At 50.6% G+C, this 18,338-nt stretch overlaps 8 protein-coding genes and 1 non-coding gene across 9 annotated transcripts; 2 read left to right on the plus strand and 7 right to left on the minus strand.

Annotated features, from left to right (window-relative positions):
• Window positions 1-97: 97 nt before the first annotated feature.
• VTN49DRAFT_5799 (uncharacterized protein) lies at window positions 98-701 on the minus strand (the record flags this gene model as incomplete). Its single annotated transcript, XM_069413895.1, has 2 exons — window positions 98-280; window positions 336-701. 2 exons carry the CDS (start codon window positions 699-701, stop codon window positions 98-100), a joined length of 549 nt encoding a protein of 182 aa, XP_069266023.1.
• Window positions 702-1,230: 529 nt separating this feature from the next.
• On the minus strand, window positions 1,231-2,058 carry VTN49DRAFT_5800 (uncharacterized protein; the record flags this gene model as incomplete). The annotated part of the gene is made up of 3 exons (XM_069413898.1): window positions 1,231-1,268; window positions 1,326-1,781; window positions 1,848-2,058. The coding sequence occupies 3 exons, from the start codon at window positions 2,056-2,058 to the stop codon at window positions 1,231-1,233; spliced, it is 705 nt and encodes a 234-aa protein (XP_069266024.1).
• Window positions 2,059-2,289: 231 nt separating this feature from the next.
• Window positions 2,290-3,601, minus strand: VTN49DRAFT_5801 (uncharacterized protein; the record flags this gene model as incomplete). Its single annotated transcript, XM_069413899.1, has 9 exons — window positions 2,290-2,373; window positions 2,430-2,456; window positions 2,513-2,647; window positions 2,698-2,789; window positions 2,846-3,056; window positions 3,109-3,142; window positions 3,209-3,280; window positions 3,342-3,429; window positions 3,505-3,601. 9 exons carry the CDS (start codon window positions 3,599-3,601, stop codon window positions 2,290-2,292), a joined length of 840 nt encoding a protein of 279 aa, XP_069266025.1.
• A 418-nt stretch (window positions 3,602-4,019) lies between these two features.
• VTN49DRAFT_5802 (uncharacterized protein) lies at window positions 4,020-5,400 on the minus strand (the record flags this gene model as incomplete). Its single annotated transcript, XM_069413900.1, has 4 exons — window positions 4,020-4,500; window positions 4,562-5,011; window positions 5,074-5,213; window positions 5,284-5,400. 4 exons carry the CDS (start codon window positions 5,398-5,400, stop codon window positions 4,020-4,022), a joined length of 1,188 nt encoding a protein of 395 aa, XP_069266026.1.
• A 578-nt stretch (window positions 5,401-5,978) lies between these two features.
• Window positions 5,979-6,971, minus strand: VTN49DRAFT_5803 (uncharacterized protein; the record flags this gene model as incomplete). The annotated part of the gene is made up of 1 exon (XM_069413901.1): window positions 5,979-6,971. One exon carries the CDS (start codon window positions 6,969-6,971, stop codon window positions 5,979-5,981), a length of 993 nt encoding a protein of 330 aa, XP_069266027.1.
• Window positions 6,972-12,888: 5,917 nt separating this feature from the next.
• Window positions 12,889-14,694, plus strand: VTN49DRAFT_5804 (uncharacterized protein; the record flags this gene model as incomplete). The annotated part of the gene is made up of 5 exons (XM_069413902.1): window positions 12,889-12,933; window positions 13,005-13,052; window positions 13,116-14,148; window positions 14,204-14,480; window positions 14,538-14,694. 5 exons carry the CDS (start codon window positions 12,889-12,891, stop codon window positions 14,692-14,694), a joined length of 1,560 nt encoding a protein of 519 aa, XP_069266028.1.
• A 258-nt stretch (window positions 14,695-14,952) lies between these two features.
• VTN49DRAFT_5805 (mitochondrial 54S ribosomal protein uL11m) lies at window positions 14,953-15,506 on the minus strand (the record flags this gene model as incomplete). The annotated part of the gene is made up of 2 exons (XM_069413903.1): window positions 14,953-15,285; window positions 15,378-15,506. The coding sequence occupies 2 exons, from the start codon at window positions 15,504-15,506 to the stop codon at window positions 14,953-14,955; spliced, it is 462 nt and encodes a 153-aa protein (XP_069266029.1).
• A 560-nt stretch (window positions 15,507-16,066) lies between these two features.
• On the plus strand, window positions 16,067-17,448 carry VTN49DRAFT_5806 (uncharacterized protein; the record flags this gene model as incomplete). Its single annotated transcript, XM_069413904.1, has 5 exons — window positions 16,067-16,086; window positions 16,149-16,364; window positions 16,426-16,850; window positions 16,911-17,287; window positions 17,350-17,448. 5 exons carry the CDS (start codon window positions 16,067-16,069, stop codon window positions 17,446-17,448), a joined length of 1,137 nt encoding a protein of 378 aa, XP_069266030.1.
• Window positions 17,449-17,787: 339 nt separating this feature from the next.
• On the minus strand, window positions 17,788-17,930 carry VTN49DRAFT_t85. The gene has a single exon. It is a non-coding gene; the product is annotated as a tRNA-Ile (tRNA).
• Between the last annotated feature and the right edge of the window lie 408 nt (window positions 17,931-18,338).

Here is an 18,338-nt window from a genome sequence, read left to right on the forward strand (position 1 = left end):
CTATACATTTTATCTGTACTCTATACATTGAGGTTTTTATACAATCACGTTCGAAATCCAGATCCAACGCCAGACCATGCAATGAAATGTAAAACCGTCATTGTTCGTCGCCGTACTGTGCAGGCTGTAAGGTATTCTTTGTCCACTCAATCTTCCCAGGTGGCCAAACCCTCGCAATGACTTTTCCATTAATCAACCCCAAAGGTACGGGACCATAATTTCTCGAATCTCTCGACCAAGGCAGATTATCCCCTGCAAGGAAAACATGACCCTCTGGCACCTAACTCCCAAGTAAGCACTCTCCATCAAAAGCAGTGAGACGAGCTTCCACACACCTGAATCATTTCTCCCTCAACGCCGCCACCAACCTCCTCACTAAATGCCTCATCCTTACAGACATAATCACCCGGCATCCCAATCACTCTCTTCGCGCCATTGACGCCCGGAAACACCGGATGCCGGAACCGCACAACGTCACCGACTTGAATACCGTGCCCGTAGTCATGTAGTCGCGAGATGAGCAGCCAATCGCCGCGGACGCTGAACGTCGGGTACATGGAGGGGCCCTCGCTGCGTTGGACCGTAAAGAGGTGTTCGAGGACAAGCATGCTAGCGCAGAAGGCGCCGAGGGTGTCGAGGGTGAGCCGGAGGATGGCGCCTGGAGTGGCGCGGCGCAGGACGCGCCGGAGTGGTGTCGACATTGTACGTGATCTATCCAGCTCTAAGTGGCTCTCATGTTGCGCAATGGCATGCTCAAGCTTGACTGCTGAGGAGTATCAACTGGGTCAATCACGATAAGTAGTCACGTGACTCAGTCTTATCAGCTTCGGCTAAAATTTTCGCGAACCCAAGCGATCCATGTCTTTTTTTCCCTTTCACTGAATTCACGCTGCTCTGAACCTTCTACGGTCAATGACTCGGACGATAATCTTCAACAGTGGAAACAACAAAAATCTCCTGGCTTATCGGTCATGATGCTGACCGGCTTTTTCTTCCGAGAATACTGAAACCACAGACCACAACTCTCATCGTGCAATTGAACTAAATACATCAACAGCTTCTTAAATGCTAGAGCTTGCCGTTCCAGTCCATGGATGCGGTGAGTGTGGACGGAGAAGCAAGAGCAATGCATCATTATTCTTTCGAGAATAATTCCCACGAACGATACTCAGCTTTGACTTTCGTGGAAAGTTGAGGTGTAGTTGTTGGGCACATCACAAGGAGGATCTTTTACAGCTTGACCTCTCCTCGCATCATCGCGTTTGCGTCTATCTCGCCAGTCAGTCAGCAATTCAACGAATATAAAAAGAGATTCAAAAGCATACCAGGATGTTGCTCTGGCTCTTTAATCCCCTTCCTAATCTCCGCCTTGCGCTCATGATCCACGTGGAATCTCTTATCCCTCTCTTCCAACAACGCCTTTCGTCCCCCCTTAACCGCCTTTTCCACATCTGCATCCGATTGGAACGAGCCCATCAATTGCGGCATCCCCAGCGGGACACGATCCCCGCGATCCACCTGCCAGAAGTGAAACGTCTTGCCGTACAGCGGGATCACATCCTCCATCTCCGCCGTCTCTGCCGCCTCCCACATGCTCTGTGGCGTAACTGCCGGCGCCTGCATGATGAGCATCCCGCTTTTGACTTCGTAGGTATGAGTGTGCCATAGCTTGCGCTCCTCTGGAGGTAGTGTTTCATAAATTTTGGGCGTAATCATGTATTCGACGCCGATCAAGCGCGCATTCTTCTCGGGGCTGTCATAAATAAGGCATTGTCGAATACCTAACCTCATCCTTTCACATCAGTCCTGACAGATTCTTCCGCTGGGAGATAAATATATATATATACCTTCTGTTAAATGTGAACAATAATGATTCGCCTCCACAACCCTCGTCTGATCCGTCGCATAGACATGAAACGCATTAAGAAATGCGCAGATTTGCTTCACGGGTCGAAAATCCTGGACCATTGCGGCGCCGGTCTCGAGGACACGGCTTTTGGTGGTTAAAGGGTCGCCGGCGGCGCGGTCAGTGTTGCTAGCCTGGGGATCTGATTGCATCTTGATATTCTTCGTGAGGATTTATGGGATTGATTGATTCAATTGAGGTTTGCTTAATTTGTTCCACAGCTGTCTTTCTTATATATCAGGTTGGATTTACGTGTTGTATGTGGAATGTACCTGACTGACGTCATGGTGATGGGTTGGCTATTAGTTCATTATTTTTGAGAGATGGTACAGTGTAGCACCCAGAGGGTACGAATAAATCTGAGCAGCCTACTTGTACATCAATCACATGGCGTTCTTCATTTCTCGCAAGGCGGCCATGACCTCAATGGGGTCGGTCTTGCCGGTTGCCTTTTGTACCTCGGGGTCCTGCGTTCAGATTCTCAGCATTATCATTCGACGGAAACGAGACTTGATCAGCTTACCGTAACTCTCATGAAAACATTATGGGCCTACAATTGTTAGCTCGACAACCCGGAAGAGTCTGAGCCCACAGGTGATCACTCACCTTCTCATCTCCAATTGTCAATACTCCTTGCGTATTCTTATTCTTCGCGGCAAACTCCTCCAGTTTCTGAATGGCCGGGGATCGGGACACGGTAAGCAGGAATTTGACATTGGATCGAGTGTACTCATGACCGCTCTGAAGGTCGTCAGCACAGGAACCAAGCCAGGGAAAAGCGACAGACGTACATAGACTTTGGTATCATCCGGCAACGACGCTAGAGTCTCATTCAGCGCCTTGTGCATCTGTTCGGCCGTACCTTCGAAGAACCGCCCGCAACCTGATCCCATCAGAACCACTCCCTTCAGATATAGGGGAGTCAAAAAGGCAACTTACCCCCAGTGAACAGAGTATCTCCCGTAAAGACAGCCCGTTGGTTCCCATCCTCAAAGAACCAGCAGATACTATCCTGGGTATGGCAGGGCGTATGCAGCGCCTTGACCGTGATCCGCTCGCCGATCTTCAACGTTTCCCCATGGGCTGGTGTCTTGGTGACGGCGTCACAGTCACGGCCACCGAGTACTTCCAACTTCCCGAATTGTTGGAGCTAAGTCACTCTCAGCATGAGTACCTCAGTAGACGGAGCAAGGGGGAATTACTATCTCGGTATTCCCTCCGGCATGGTCCCAATGACTTTAACCACGTCGTCAGCCGAACCATCCTGAACATTCGTTCTCCATAAAGTCGAATAACACATACTGATGCGTATTAATAATGGCCTTGAGCTTGATCTTTCCTGAATCAATCTCCGACTTGAGTACCGGCGCAACCCTATATAACCCCCGTCAGCGACTCTTTTTCTTCATCCCCAGCAACAAGACAATGTACGTACTCCGGCGGATTCGCAGGATCGATAATCACAGACTCCTTCGTCGGTTCATCGGTCACGAGGTAGGCATAATTATTGCCCTTCCCCTCCCCTACGAGCAAAAACACGGTTATCACATCCTATTCCCGCCGATACAATGGGAAGCTTAGGGACGGTTTGTTCATACACATAGGAATCGACTGGATATGCATTTTGCGTCGGATTGCGGGATAATACACCTGTCGACGTGCGATTTGCGTTCGATACAAACGTAGGCAATTCATATCCTTGGGTGTGAGACTTTTTCCGAGCTTTTTCTGTTTTACGTAGTCTCCGGATTGCTTACGGATACATTCGTGCTATGGTCTTCTTACGTCAGGCGGGGTTATCTGGGGAGAATGTAACTCGGATGAATACGGAGTTAACTACAGTCTGGGGTTATGTAATACGCGTAAGTCTGCACCTTTTTTCCTATTTTGGTATGTAGATATCATGAGGCTCTTCGCGGTCGACTGTCTTTCCAGTGCATGGATCCATGACAAGGATCATATCCATCAAGCATTGCGTGACTTTTATTAGGTACATCATACATATTGGAGCGCGTTTCATTCCTCTGTTGTCCCATTCGGACCAGCGAGTGAGACCACAGCAGGCAGATGTTCTCACGATGCGTATTTCTTAAGACGGCGAAGCCTCGAGTCGTCATGCAACCCCCAATGGTCGTCCTATCCAGTTATCAGCCAACCCCCAGCCATATGCCTCGAGCTCGGTCCATGTCTTGTCATCCGATCCAGGCAAGTTGGAGGGCGCTTCTTCCGTAACAGGAAGTGGGTCTTGTAGAGGGTCTGCGTCGTCGCTGATGGAGGGTGGATGTGAGGCTGCTGATAGTATCTCACGAAGCTTCTTTGTCCATCTATTCGGCGCCCACTCACAGACGGCGCGCAAGTAGGACAGACTCAGCCGCCAACGGTGGTTTTCCAAGGATTTCGACGTTAAAATGTGGTCCAGCCACGAGTACAGGGACTCGTAGTACGGTTTCTTGTCAGCATCAGCATCACTTGCCTGGGACAATTCATCCGCCATCTCCTCAGCAAAGGTGGTCAAGAATCCAGGTAGTTCCTCGGAGATAGTTTGCAGGAAAGGATCCCAGACCGCAAATAAGACGTCCATCGAGAACGGTTTACTGAAGCAAGAAAAACGCCTTAAGCTGTGGTTCCCTCTAAGGACGACATGTTGAGACTTACTCTCGACTCCGCCATATCACCTTCTCATTTTTCATGAGCTCTCGGCACAGTATAACAGTACTCAGTCCATTTCCTCGACAGTACCCGGCCAAATCTCGCGCCGTGGCCCTCGGAGTCGTGTTTCTTTCCTTGGCTTTGACTCTCGAAAACGAGCGACACAATTCCTCCATGGTATAGAGGTGAATGGAAAGGACCATACTGAACCCCATTTCTGTCGCAGACAGCTGCTTCTCAGCAACCGAGGCACTGATCTTTGCCCAGTAATTATCCCATAGCCATTGAAGCGAGCGCTGGGTTGCGCTTCTCAACACGACCAGCGAAGGTAGCTCACGATGGGTGGCTTCATGCCGCAGCTCCACAAACGACGCCGGTATCCCTAGGTCCATTGCGCGCTGAAACATGGTTTTTCCCCGCTGATTCAATTTGGAGTCCACGAAGCCGGTCACGAACCTGACAGCGGGTCAATCGATATCCACCGCAATCGGCTCGCTCAAAGGAGGAGAAAACCACACCTGCAAAAGGCAGCGGCATACGTAGCCCGGATAGAGAAGACGGAATTCTTCGACGCGTCATCGTGAAGAATCGCATCGGTCAGTAAGGCCGTTGCTTCCACGGCATGCGGCAGATTGCCTCGTTGCTTCCAGACTGCGACCTGGTTATATACATGAGCATTCCATGGCCTTTTTCTTTGCGTCGCTCGCTGACTTGAGCGAAAAACGTACTTTTCGACAGGCACTCGCCCGGAGATCTTCACCGCTCTGCGGGTCCGGGTAGAATTGGTCCCGGACAGCCAGCAGTTCGGCTTCATCTCTCCACGGCGAGAAAGTAAGGCCCGTCATCTCTTTGTCCAAATCATGAGTTTCATGAAACGACGGCGACAGCTCCAGACTTTTCGCCAATCAGAGAAGAGAATCCGCGAGGCTCGGGGGCATGATTTATCCGGCCGAACTTATTGATTCCTCAGGCCTCAAAAGACCAATCCCGATTACTACGACTGACCTAACCAGATTCAGGGTGAACCAGTTCCTGATGAGGTCCAGACTCGAATTTGAAGCCAGAGTCTAGACCTGCCGCAGTACCGCGTCAGCTTGCCTCTTCAGCTTTTCTAGTTTTGAGAAATCGTTCAAAGTGGCCCGAGGGCCCAAGCTCCTATGTTTCGAAAGATGGACCCAGTCAGAGGCCAACGGCTACGAGAATTCGTCCTTGGCAACTCGTCCAAAGAAAGCATCATACAGCAAACACTTTATGGACCTATGGACAAGAAAGTACTGTACATTGATTGCATCGTGAACCGTGGGTATCATACATTTCTCAAGCGCCGCCGTAATTTATGCTTTCTCCAATTGTCCAGACCCAATCCAAAACTCCGGGCAATGCTAGGAATCCACATGGGAAGAAACGTCCAACGAATGAGAAATCAACTTTGTCTGCTATTCTCTTCCTCTTCATTGTCTTCTGCGTCGCTGTCGTCGTCCTTGTTTGGCGGGCTGAATGTTTGTTCTAAAACGAGCCCTTTGCCACTCGGTCTCCTGAAATCGGACCCTCCCAGTGCATCGAACGCACGGTAGTCTTCGGGCTCATCGTAGAGACCCACACCCACTAGTTCCTCCCCGGTGTCCCCATCCTTTTCGGCGGATTGCTCCTCGGTTTCCGGCAAATTGGGAATCATTTGTAGAGGACATGCTTCGGGCGTCGGAGGCGCGGTGAGGTCAACCGTTGACGGCGTGACGTTGACTTGGTCCACATTTGCCATTCCATTATTCTGGCTGCCCATGTCGGGAACTAACGTAGCAAATGACGAGTTCATTGCCGTCGTCGTCACCATTGGCTGCTGGCTCCAGGTGCTTGACTCGTCCAGCAGTGCCGGTTGCATCGGCATATACATCTGCGGCATGTATTCGAGATCAAAGTTCCCCGCCAGTTGGAGTAGACGCTCATCAGCTGCAGTCGGCATGAGCATGAAATCCGTTCCGGGCATAGCTGATGCATTTTCCCATGTCTGTTCGGGAAATGCTTGCGTCGTAGGCACTTGTTGCGGAGCAGAACTAGTCATATGGCCAACTGGTTCCACCGATTGAAGAAGAAATTGCGGTGACGACGGGTGCCAACTGACAGGACGCGATGTTCGTTGCATTGACCGCGCGAACCGCGCTGCCGCAGTTTGGGGATGTTGATGCTGTTGTTGTCGAGCAGCAGCTTGCCCGGTTCGATAGTAACCGGGATTGAGCATCATTCTTCGTTTCGACATGGCATGCGGGCTATTGCCAGCGCTGCTCGGCTTGGTCACCCGCCACTGCCTGATTCGAGATGAGCCTGCCAACAACTCGTTGGCAAGGGCCATATTCAGGGTGGAAAGGTCGTGGACATTCCATCCTGGATGGATGGACGGTTGTTGCCAGAATGCGTCCATCTCCGTTCGAAATCCTAGTGCCCGTCAGTGGAGAGTTCGCAGCTTCCAGGCAACTTGAGTAGTATCTCACCAGAACAATGTCTCTTATCACCTACTAAAATATCGAAGATCTGCAAGGTATGCCGATCTATGAGAAGGTTCTGAGGAGCCAATGGAGTAGAACTCGTCGACCAGTTCTCTTCTATAAGGAAGTGAATCTGAACGGTGAATTAAAAGATATAAGGATATAGTACAGTCACTGTCGAATCAACTAGTCACAAGAGCCGCAAGACTGAAGGCATGTAGCATTATTATTATTATTATTATTATTATTATTACTGGGCGTCATTTTGACTCCGGAGCCGGTGCATACATAATTTCCTGTTGTTGTCATCAATAATGACGATTCGCCGTCTGAATTCTGAAGCCTTGATCTGCGGAACCTCCCAGCGGCACATTCTAAACTCCATAGTATGGCATGGAAATGATACCAAAGTGGGCAATAGTGTTGGGTTAGCAGGGGGGTTGGCCATAGTTTCTAAGAAAGCGGGTAGTGACCCTTGTTTCGGGACCAGGGCGGCACCAGGCGAGGGATTGTCACGCATTTGGTTGGTGGGATGCTTTTTACTTGGTGCGCTTTGAGACTCTGAGATCCGCAACGTGGGCTTTTTGGGGCCGTGGCCCTTTTGGGGTTTCGGAATGATTTGAACGTTGGTGGATGGGGTGGGGGGGTGTACTTAGTGTGAAAGAGAGTTGGAGCTCGGAAAATTTTGCTGACTTGAATCAAAGAGGAAAGTTCATAATGAAAAAAGACCCAATCACCCAAGACTTGATAGTTCCATGACGAAGCGGGCTAGCGGAGAATCAGACGCGAAGGAGCTAAATATGGCTAGTTTCCGGCCTTTCTCCCATGCGCGGACTTGGCTAGTTGGAGCATGCTGTTTGCGGTCCTTGCATCTGTTCGCTCTGGGAAGTGTTTCGTGTCATCCTATGTACTGTAGTCATGTAGGTTATTACTCGTATTGATTACGGCCACTGTCAAGCACCGTTGATCGCGGTGTCAAGAACAGTTAGACGATGGTACCAGTCGGGGTCTCGCATAATACACAGCCAAAGGACAGTCCGTAAGCACTGTCCAGGGGTTTTGGGGTACATAGCGTAAGATTCGGCTGACACGGGACCTACTCCGTACGGAGGACAGGCGTACGAGTACACATTCCTGCGTCTCGAATAGTCAGAAAGTCTTGTGCAAACTCTGCCTTCAGGCCAATTAGTCTATGCAACGCTGCCGATTCCGGAGCAGGCGAGAGCTTCACGGCTTTAGACTTTTGAACAACAGCTGACGACCCGCGAAAGCCAACAAACGTAGTACTGGACCGCTCGCCTCATTACTCGTCTTCCAAACAACCTCCCTGTTCTGTCTTAGGCACACAATTACGGAATGCAGGTGCTGGATATTATTCGATCCTGCAGTCACATGGCCACCTGAGAGCCACAGCCTAGGCCAGGGTCCGGCTGCGTGTAATCCGGTCAGGAATCTATCGAATGTATGTGGCTGAGCCATGGCCCACGGGAGATCTGAGCATGACGGCTCCGTCGTCCGTCCTCCGAACCCCGTAGGTGAACTCTGCCGCCATGCCGTGTGAACTTGCCGAATGCCGATTGAAACTGGAGTAGGGGTTGTCCATCTGATTGGCCACTGATGGTACGAGATCTATCAATTTTACGCTTGTGCATGCACATTCTCGTTCCTTCGGCTTTGGATTACTCGCAGAGGCTCTTGATATTGAATTGCCTGTGCATGATAAGGTGACAACGGTGATTCGGCTGGGTGCCGTGAACGGCGGCAACGAGAAATGAAACAAGGCTCAATCCATGGCTGTCGGCTTACGACTTGCCAGACTCCGTATAAACCTACGTAAGTACTCCGTACCTACTAAGCTTAGTAGTTACTTGTCTTCGCAAGGACCCGTACTCGATTATTGAGTCCCCGGCGTGAATCACCGAAGTGACGTCGCCGGAAGGACCGGCGGTGTCCCTTTGATGAATCATCCTTGAAAAATTCTCCAGCGGAGCTCTCAAGAACCTTGGCTCCAGTTTTGTTACAACGCATGGCCTCGGTGGGAATTAGATCTTCTAGAAACTTTAGAAGGTATGGAGTAGCCGATCATCAAATGTACCGATGGATGGGAGAGGGAAAAAAAATTCTTCGCTTAGACTGGGCTGATGTTACTCGAGCCGTGACGGAGTCGGTCGCCAAGCACTAGGTATTGGCTTGCGCGGTACAATCCTGGCAGCCCGGTGGAGTGTAAAAAAAACCCAGGCTGAGAGTCATGGGCCCCTGGATTATGGGCCTAACTGCTAGCAGTGTGCCCGTCACTCCTCTAAGCTCCAACGAATGAGCACTGATAAGTGATAGGTCCAATTGATAACCCATGGTCCTGCCGTTTCCCCGATATGCCCTCCTGGGCGGCTGGGCGTTAGGTTAGCCCGTAACCTAGGCTGAGCTGACCGCCAAAGCCCTTAACTAGGGACTAGGGCCCATGCCTCCGCGGCTACCTCCGGTCGCCGGAGGAGACTGCCGGCCCAAAGTGGTACCTCTGCCACAGCGCCACTCTTCGTCTCAGAACTTACATGACCTACTCACTAATGAGGCTAATTAGCCTCCAAACAAGAACGGAGTACCGTACGAAAACACTAATCCTTGCATCTAGTCTCGAATTCTCGATAAATTTACTCGGAAGAGAAATTAGTTGAGAAAATCCAGCATTCCGAAACTCGCTCGCGGGACACCGGACGCCTTTGATTAGGATGATGGCCAGCGCTCTTCCTGAGACTGAGCCTAATTTACTTCGAAAACTATAGTCACGAGTCGTCAGGTTAATAGGATAATTCTCTCGCCTCTCGCACGGTCGTAATCTACTTATCCCTCCCCCCCCCCCCCCCAAAAAAAACAAGCCTAACATCAATCTACGGAGTGGTTCATCCGTCAAAGCCAGTTCCCAACATGCTCTAAAAGCATACGAATTGATTGAATTGGCGTGTTGGTAAAATCGATAGTACCTGTGCCACGATTGTCACCTTCAACGGAGCAAAAGAGAATTACGGGACTCGGATTCGTAGTCTCGTGCGAAACCTGCTAGTTTATCGACTGTACCATGATGTCATCGATAAGTCTCGAGAATCAGGTCCATCAACACCGACAGGTTCCTACAGGTCGATCGGTAGATCCATCCAAGACCCACAAGTACACGTTCCTTGGAGTCCTTGCACTCCGTACAGTGTGCATTGTTCTGTTGTCTCCATAGTCCATGCTCCGGACTCCCGTGCGCCGTATCGTCCGTACAAGTTCCTCTCCATGCCAGGCTGCCATATTGCTGGCTCGGATTGGCTAACAGGATCGGATCCACGACCATGCCGCAGCGAATGTCTGTGGGGTGTACTATCTACGCATGGCCTTAACCTAGGTTAAGACGATATTTTTCCCTTTCTTTGAGTCTGACCCCCATGGAGTCGCAGGTCTCATGACAAGCCCGCCACTCAATATAACGGGTTGGGCCTTGCAGCCTTTCCAGAAGCCTCCGTCCATGTTGTCACATCCAGAATTGCAATCATCCCATAAAAACCTCCCAAGTTCGGAAGTTCAAGGGCAAACACATTTTGTTTTTAACTCTTTGATTCATATGGATTTGCCTTCTTATTTAGGTTCAACCCACCGAATGATGTGGCGTTCCTGGCATAACCTAGAAGCATTGACGCACAGATTCGCCCGGGGGCTGGGAATCTCGGCTGATGCTCGAACCTTTGTCCTATAGTTTGGCGCCCAGTGGCAATTCTGACGAGGGCCATTAGACAAGACCACGACTGAACTGCGCAATTCATCGATAAACATGGGTCTTCTTCGCAAGGGCCCGAGGTCCCTACATACCTAGATAGCAGCTCAATTTACGAATACCATCAATATCAGTCTCGAAAGTCAAGGCGAATAAAATTTCTGATCATAAAGTTGGCTTGCTGAATCCAAGTTACGAACATTCCTGGAACCCCCTCCCCGCCCCCGGCCGTTGGCCGTCCCCACGGTGAACAGATTCATCCATGTCTGAACCTTGCTGCGGGCAACGGGGTTTTTGTGCTGCGAGTCCGCAACTGGAGATCCCTGGAAAGCATCCCATGGCACAGGATTCTGGATATGGCCGCTTAATTTCGGGGCTAATACTCCGTACTCCCATCGTGAGGACTTCCGCGGGTAATTTACCTTATTATTGCCAGGTAGGATTTGGCGGGTTTTTTGGTGGAGATTGAAATTGCTAAAGTGCGACACACTACTGTGACTGCTCAAGTTCTTGCAGCAATGCGGCCTCAAATATTCAACAAGGTTCTACACCGACAAGAACAAACATTTTGTACGTCGTTTTTGATCTACCAGAATTTTGGAGTTGAGTCACCTCCCACAATTCGGCAACATTTCTCAAACCAAGAGCCCACCGGGGGTACTCCTTACCTCGTACAATGAACTGTCGCAGGACGTGTCCACTACTGGTAATTGAGAACGGCCAAGAGCTCTGTTATGTGCTAATATTGACCTTCGGCAACGCATGGGGCCGGCCTGGATCTCTTCGCTGCCCTTGAGCCGTGTACGACTTGGGTCCTATTCGAGCGGTGCTGATACGCCTTTGATCACTTAGTTTTCTTTCCCGTCCTTCATGCCATGCATGGTGCAGATGAGACCAAATCGATTGGTTGTGACGATGATTTTAATGCTGAGCATGCGACGGTGCTCAGACAGATGATTCGAATCGACCTTGAAAATACGTGAATTATAATATTCCTGCAGTCGGACGTCAGCTCACTGCACCCAAAGTTGCTTCCCTGCACGGAGCACAGTAGTCCGTTCCGTTGGCCTCACCATCGCAGGTTGATCTGCAGCAAGACGATCTTGGCGTTGCATGGGGGTACATGTCGCAATTGGTGTGGGAAAAAGAGAACTCGCAGATCTTCCAAGAAGCAGAGAGTTTGTTGTGGTTCGGCCGCAATGGGGAGTAAAATAACCGATGGACTTCAATTGCCCACTGTATGCGCGTCCAGGCTGTCAGCCTACCAGAGATTAACCTTAGTTAGCTGCATTGATAGCCTGCATTGGTTGCTGACTTGCTGTGCAGCGAATCACTAAACAATGTTGCTTTTGGAGAGACGCTGCATGCATTGTTCAGTGCCCCTCCACTCCATACACCATAGAGCATACATTCCAGGCTGATAGGCTAGGGCCACAAAGGCTGCTGTACAGGGCTATGTACAGACTACGACGTGCCAGCCTAGGCTAGCACATTCTACAGTAGGTAGTACTGGCCAAAGGCTCGAGGCTGTGCATCACCATAACGCTCGTAGTTTTACATCCGGAGTCGGTACGGAGCAGAAACCTTGGCCAACGTGTCTCCGAGCTTATTAGGCAGCTTCATCCTCCTGCGGTATTTCCCGATGCTCACTCATGGGCCCAGATCAAGTCCATACTCTTTCTGTTCGAGTATCTTGGAGAAATCTTGGTTCCAAGGGGAACGTGCAGCGACTCAGATCATCAAGTTTACGAGACTGCTTCAACTAGTTATTTGTGGATTAGGCAACCAACTTGCTCCCGAGTCAACAAGAAGACATGTGGAAATTTGAATTTGGACAGTATCGTTTCCCTAGAGAATAAAGTTGTCTAGAAAATGGAAGTCGATTTGATGTGCAGAGTCCAGATGTTTGGAATGGAGAGACCCGTCAGCCCAACCGGAGGTAGCATTTCCAACTCCGACGTCATCCCGCAGCCAAGCTCGATGGAATCAGCAGAACCTTTGATTCGACTTCGCAGCGAAGACCGATGGCCAATGAACCAGCACAATGTGCTAATTCGCAGCTTGAGGGTATCAGAGGAGAACGGGAATTGATAAACCAAGGAGTTATGACCGAGCAATCGGCCGGCCCGCGGCTTGCAATCGAGGACTTTGTGCGTTTCTCCATGCATGTGAACGTGCTCAAAACGCCTGACAAGCCCCAAAGCGTACTGACTCACGACAGGCAGAAGGGGAACACGCGAGCGAGTCTGAGCAGCAGAATCAACTCGAGGTAACGTATCATGGCGCCCCCATCCGCAACTCCATTCTATCCTGACAACAAAGGGGGGAGCAGGTTGTGTTTAGTCCCGACAGTACCCATCGTCGCAAGTCGTCCCTCGTCTCCTCCGATGATCCACGGATCAGAAGACGCCGGAAATCGTTCATATACGATCGGAACACGGCCTGTTTTGTCCACTCACTGCTCAGTGGAGAATGGGCGGCACCTCCGGATTCCTCGCTCGAAGATATCGAAGAACCTGCCCGCGATCTCCCCGACGACGGGTTGAGCGACGTCCCCGAGAAGGCGCGTAATAAGGTGTCAGACAATGAAGAAGTCTCTGTGGTAGATTTTGCGACTCAGAATGCCGGCCAGACGACGCCGACGGCGGTACATTCACGCCATCTGACCAAGAAGCAACTTTCCGACATGGCGTGGAATGTTCGGAAGCTCTCTAGACGTTTAGGGAGCATCAAGTTGAAACTGACTGTCAAGACCGTTTTTGTTGTGACAAAGGTCTATGACCAGTCGTTGATCCCGCTGACGCGGGAGCTAGTTCGGTGGCTGCTGTCGCCGGAGCGAGACTACCCGTACACGGTCTACGTCGAGAATATCATGCAGAATCATCCGCTGTTTGACAGCGAAGGCCTGCTTAAGGAGGAGCCCTCAGCCAAGGACCGACTGAAATACTGGGACGCCGCAATCGCGACAGAAAAGCCCCAGACCTTTGATTTTGTGATCACCTTGGGCGGCGACGGCACGGTGTTGTACACCAGTTGGCTGTTCCAGCGCATCGTCCCTCCGGTGCTCACCTTTTCTTTAGGATCTCTAGGTTTCCTGACCAAGTTCAACTTCAATAATTACCAAGATATCTTGACCAGTGCTTTTCGGGACGGTGTGATCATCAGTCTACGGCTACGGTTTGAGTGCACGGTGATGCGGAGCAACCCCAAACGGAAACCGCAGATTGGCGAGGATGGGAAACCGAAGCAAAACGATTTAGTAGAAGAGCTGGTCGGCGAAGAAGTAGGAGACAGTCTGACCCATACGCCCGACAAAGTGTTTGAAATTCTGAACGACGTCGTCGTAGACCGGGGTCCGAATCCAAGTATGTGTTTTATGACCTCGAGGCTATTTTTGACTTTGAGCTAACAGTCGGCCAGCGATGTCGACGATTGAACTATTTGGGGATGACGAGCATTTTACAACCGTGCAGGCGGACGGCGTCGTCATATCAACCCCGACAGGATCAACAGCGTATAATCTGGCAGCGGGAGGTTCACTCTCACATCCAGAAAACCCAGTGATCTTGGTCACTGCTATTTGCGCGCATACGTTGTCGTTTCGCCCGATCATCCTTCCGGATACGATGGTACTGAGAATGGGCGTGCCATACGACGCGCGGACAACGTCGTGGGCAAGCTTCGATGGAAGAGAGCGGTAAGCTCCGTCACATCTCGTTTCAGTCAGGAACCTCCTCTTGCTGACTACGAATAGGGTTGAGCTGCACCCCGGAGACTATGTTACTGTTGCGGCCTCTCGCTACCCATTTGCCAACGTAATGCCATCTGGCCGGCGCAGCGAGGATTGGATAAAGAGTATATCGCGTACGTTGAACTGGAACTCAAGACAAAGGCAAAAGGGGTTCAGGTGATGGCTCGGTGTGTTGCCATGTATGTAGATAAACTTGGTGTATGTCTAGACGGTGGGTTGAAACGCCATGACGCGGGAGACATTGAAATACCGAAACTTCTTGTGATCCAAAGTGACCCGTTCCAAGTCCCATATCGTACACGCAAGACAACTTCTATAATACATATACAGCAGAGAGCAAGCTTCAAGACCCAACGCCGTTGCAATGACCAAGGTAATAGCATCGTAGCCGATGGCACATGAAAGAAAAGATGATCCCTCAAGGCACAACCTCCACACCAATCGACTTTGCTTGCGCAATCACGCTCTTACACAAGCCCTTGAGGCTCAGGCCCGACAGCCGCGTCTCTGATTGCTTGATCTTGGCGATTTCGTAGACATGCTTGAGAGAAATCCTCCCAATGACCTCATGGCCGGGGTTCATCGCACCGCGTAACCGTCCTTTTCGGGGCTCGACCTTAGCGGCCTGCAGGATCAGCCATGAGGTATTCGGTGTGCGGAGGTCGAAGACGAATGAACGGTCAGGACGGACGGTGACGCGGGCGGGGATGGGGGTTCCGGGGATGATGTGTGCGGTGCGAGCGTTGAATTCCTATATTAATTCCAGTCAGCCATTAATTCAACTCGTTGCAATGGCGCATGGGTGCAGGTTGTTTGCTCGTGGAGTGTTTTTTTTTTTATTACCTTGCAGAAATCCATGCTCTTCACACCTTTGCTACCCAGTGCCGGACCGACGGGCGGGCTGGGACTGGCCTGGCCGGCGCCCACGATCAATTTGACGATTTGATCCTTGGCCATTGCCTTGCGCGCCATGGTGAACGGTGTTTGGAATCCAAGCTCCTCCTGTCGACTGTTCCGATTGAATTGACGAGATCTCAAGTTGGGAAGAATCGGCAGTTGGTTTATCCGTTCCGTTCTTAATTCACCAGCCACAATATTGTTTGGTGAGCCACTTACTGCGCCACACCCCCCTCTCAGTCCAAGCTCGTCAGCTATGACCTCTTGCGGGGATCATGGACATGCATCCCATTTGCTCTCACTTTGATTTGGCAAGGTACTCCGTACAAGTAACTCTTACGTGGCAGACGAGCAAACCGGTTACGCTCTATCCAAATTCCCGCTTGCACAAGCGATTCTTTTCTCCTCGGACGCACTCTGTACATAAGCGTGATCCTAAAAGGGTAACAAGCGTAGAGTCCGTAGACCAATCGCGCACGATGATTGATCCAAAGATTACGAGAACTCTTACCGAGTCGAGTCACAAGCATAAGACTGGGAGAGAGCCCCAAAGTAACCTGTAATCTAGAGCTGCCCACCCCTTTCTTTTTGCCCCCCTCCTCTCATAACGATTTTACGCACAAACCTCAACCGCAATGAATTGGATCAAGCAGACGTATGGTTTCTTCGACTCGGGTGCACAAAGTGTTGTTGAGCTAATGTCCGGATTGTCGTCAGTCTGGCAACTGTTGCCGGTACCCAGGAGCCCATCTACGGCCCTGAGGCCATCCAGCCCGTTACCAAGCAGGCCGAGACCACTCCGTACACAGAGTTGAAGAAGGAGGATATGAAATGGCAAGCTCCGCAGTACACCTCGGTCGAGACGCAGACCTTTTACGCTATGGGTGACAATGGCAATTTGGCGTTTTTGCAGGTCATCTACAACAACATTGCGTAAGAGCACTGGAACTTTGTGAATTGAAGGTGAATGATGGCCTGACAATAGGGTTGATAGGGGAATGTACACGACCGTCGCGTTCAATTCCAAGATCTTCGCCCCCAATGGCGATGCCCCTCACATTTGGCACTCGGATACCCTGTATAACCACGTCTTCGACGAGGAAATGTACTCGATCGGCGCCGATAATCTGGCCTTGACCCTGAACGAGGACGGCACGGCATATACCATCAAGTCGGCTGTCAATGAGAACAGCCTGGTTAACCTCACCTTTACTCGCACGGCGCCAGGCTTGGTGATTGGCAAGGACGGCACCACAACCTTTGGCACGGACCCGGAGAACCCCTGGGGCTCCATGCGCCATGCTTTCTGGCCCCGATGCAAGGTTGAGGGCACCATCACAACCAAGGAGAAGACCTACGACTTTACCGGTCGCGGGTTCTTCGCCCACGCGCTGCAGGGCATGAAGCCTCATCATGCTGGTAAGATCCTCCATATGCTATTCAAAGCAAAGGCTAACAAAAATGTGAATACTCGTGTAGCCGCACGGTGGAACTTTTGCAACTTCCAGTCGCCGAATTATTCGGCGTTTATCATGGAGTTCACAACTCCGCCGTCGTATGGCTCGACGGTAGTGAACGTCGGTGCCGTCGTGAAAGACGGCGAGGTCATCTACGGCGGTGCGACCAACACGGCGCAGCACCTAGAGTCGGTAAAAGACTCGGAAAATGACTGGCCAGAACCAACCGTCATCCGATTCACCTGGGACGGCCAGACCAAGGAGAGTAAGCCCTTCCACGCGGAAATCGAAGGGCCGCTGGGCAAACGGTTGGACCGTATCGACGTGATGTCGGAGGTCCCTGGCTTCATCAAGTCCATCGCGGGCAGCGTGGCGGGAACAAAGCCATACATTTATCAGGTGAGTAAAAACAAAACCAACACCTCTAGATCTCATCTTTCAATCGCTGACCAATATTACAGTACGCGCCGCAGGAACGGCTCAAGTTGAAGATCAAGCAGGGTGACGAAGAAATCGCCGAAGAGGGTTTCATGTTCTCTGAAGCCACCTTCATCTCGTGATGGAGAAAAATTGTACTCCGTACATAGCGACGACAGATCCTGGCGATGGCGTTTTGGGTATTGGTTAGTTACAGCCGATAACTAACATGAGTATATGTCCCTAGACCTAATAATAGTATTGGCTACGAGTACTCATGGTGAATGCAATGGTCAATGATGGATTCTTTCGTAATTCAATAATAAAGGGGTGTGTAGCTCAACTCACGGGAGCGTCTCCAAGATAAATGTACCATCAAAATCATTCTCAAACTGCCTACGGGGTAAGGGGCGGGACAAAATAGGAAACCACGCAAAAAGAAAAGAGGAAAAAAAAAAAAAAAATGAAAAAGAATCAGGGCATGGGCCAGGGCGGAGTCGAACCGCCATCTTAACATATCATATGATATTCCCGCTTTCCACGCAACGGGTTTCGAACCCCGTGCGCTACAACGCGAGAAGATACCATATAAGAGTTACATCATAAACCGCTAGACCACAGGCCCCTGAAATTTTGGGACGTCTCACTTTTTTTCGACTATTATGCGATTTTCCTATATTCTGATGACGACAAGGATGTCTTGGGTTAGAATTGTTGATTGACGGGTTTGATGGGGTCTGTAGGTGCCATTGTATAGATAATACGATCTTTTGGAATTTCTGGATTGGTTGTGGGGGGTTTATGTCTGCTGGGGTTTCTACAGTGGTATGTATATACTACCTCCTCGCGGCAGGTGACCGAGTTCGGTGTTTGTTCTGCCATAGGACATGGGAATGATTGGTGAATATTATATTCGTAATGCACCAGCAGCTGGGTGGATGTGCGAGATCGCAGACAAATATCGAGAACGACGCTATTGTATGACTGGAAAGCTATATACGAATTCTACAAACTGGTTATTGATACAGAACTC

The sequence above is a fragment of the Thermomyces lanuginosus genome (assembly GCF_041956635.1).
Source record: "Thermomyces lanuginosus strain ATCC 200065 unplaced genomic scaffold VTN49scaffold_36, whole genome shotgun sequence".
NCBI classification, from domain to species: Eukaryota; Fungi; Ascomycota; class Eurotiomycetes; order Eurotiales; family Trichocomaceae; genus Thermomyces; species Thermomyces lanuginosus.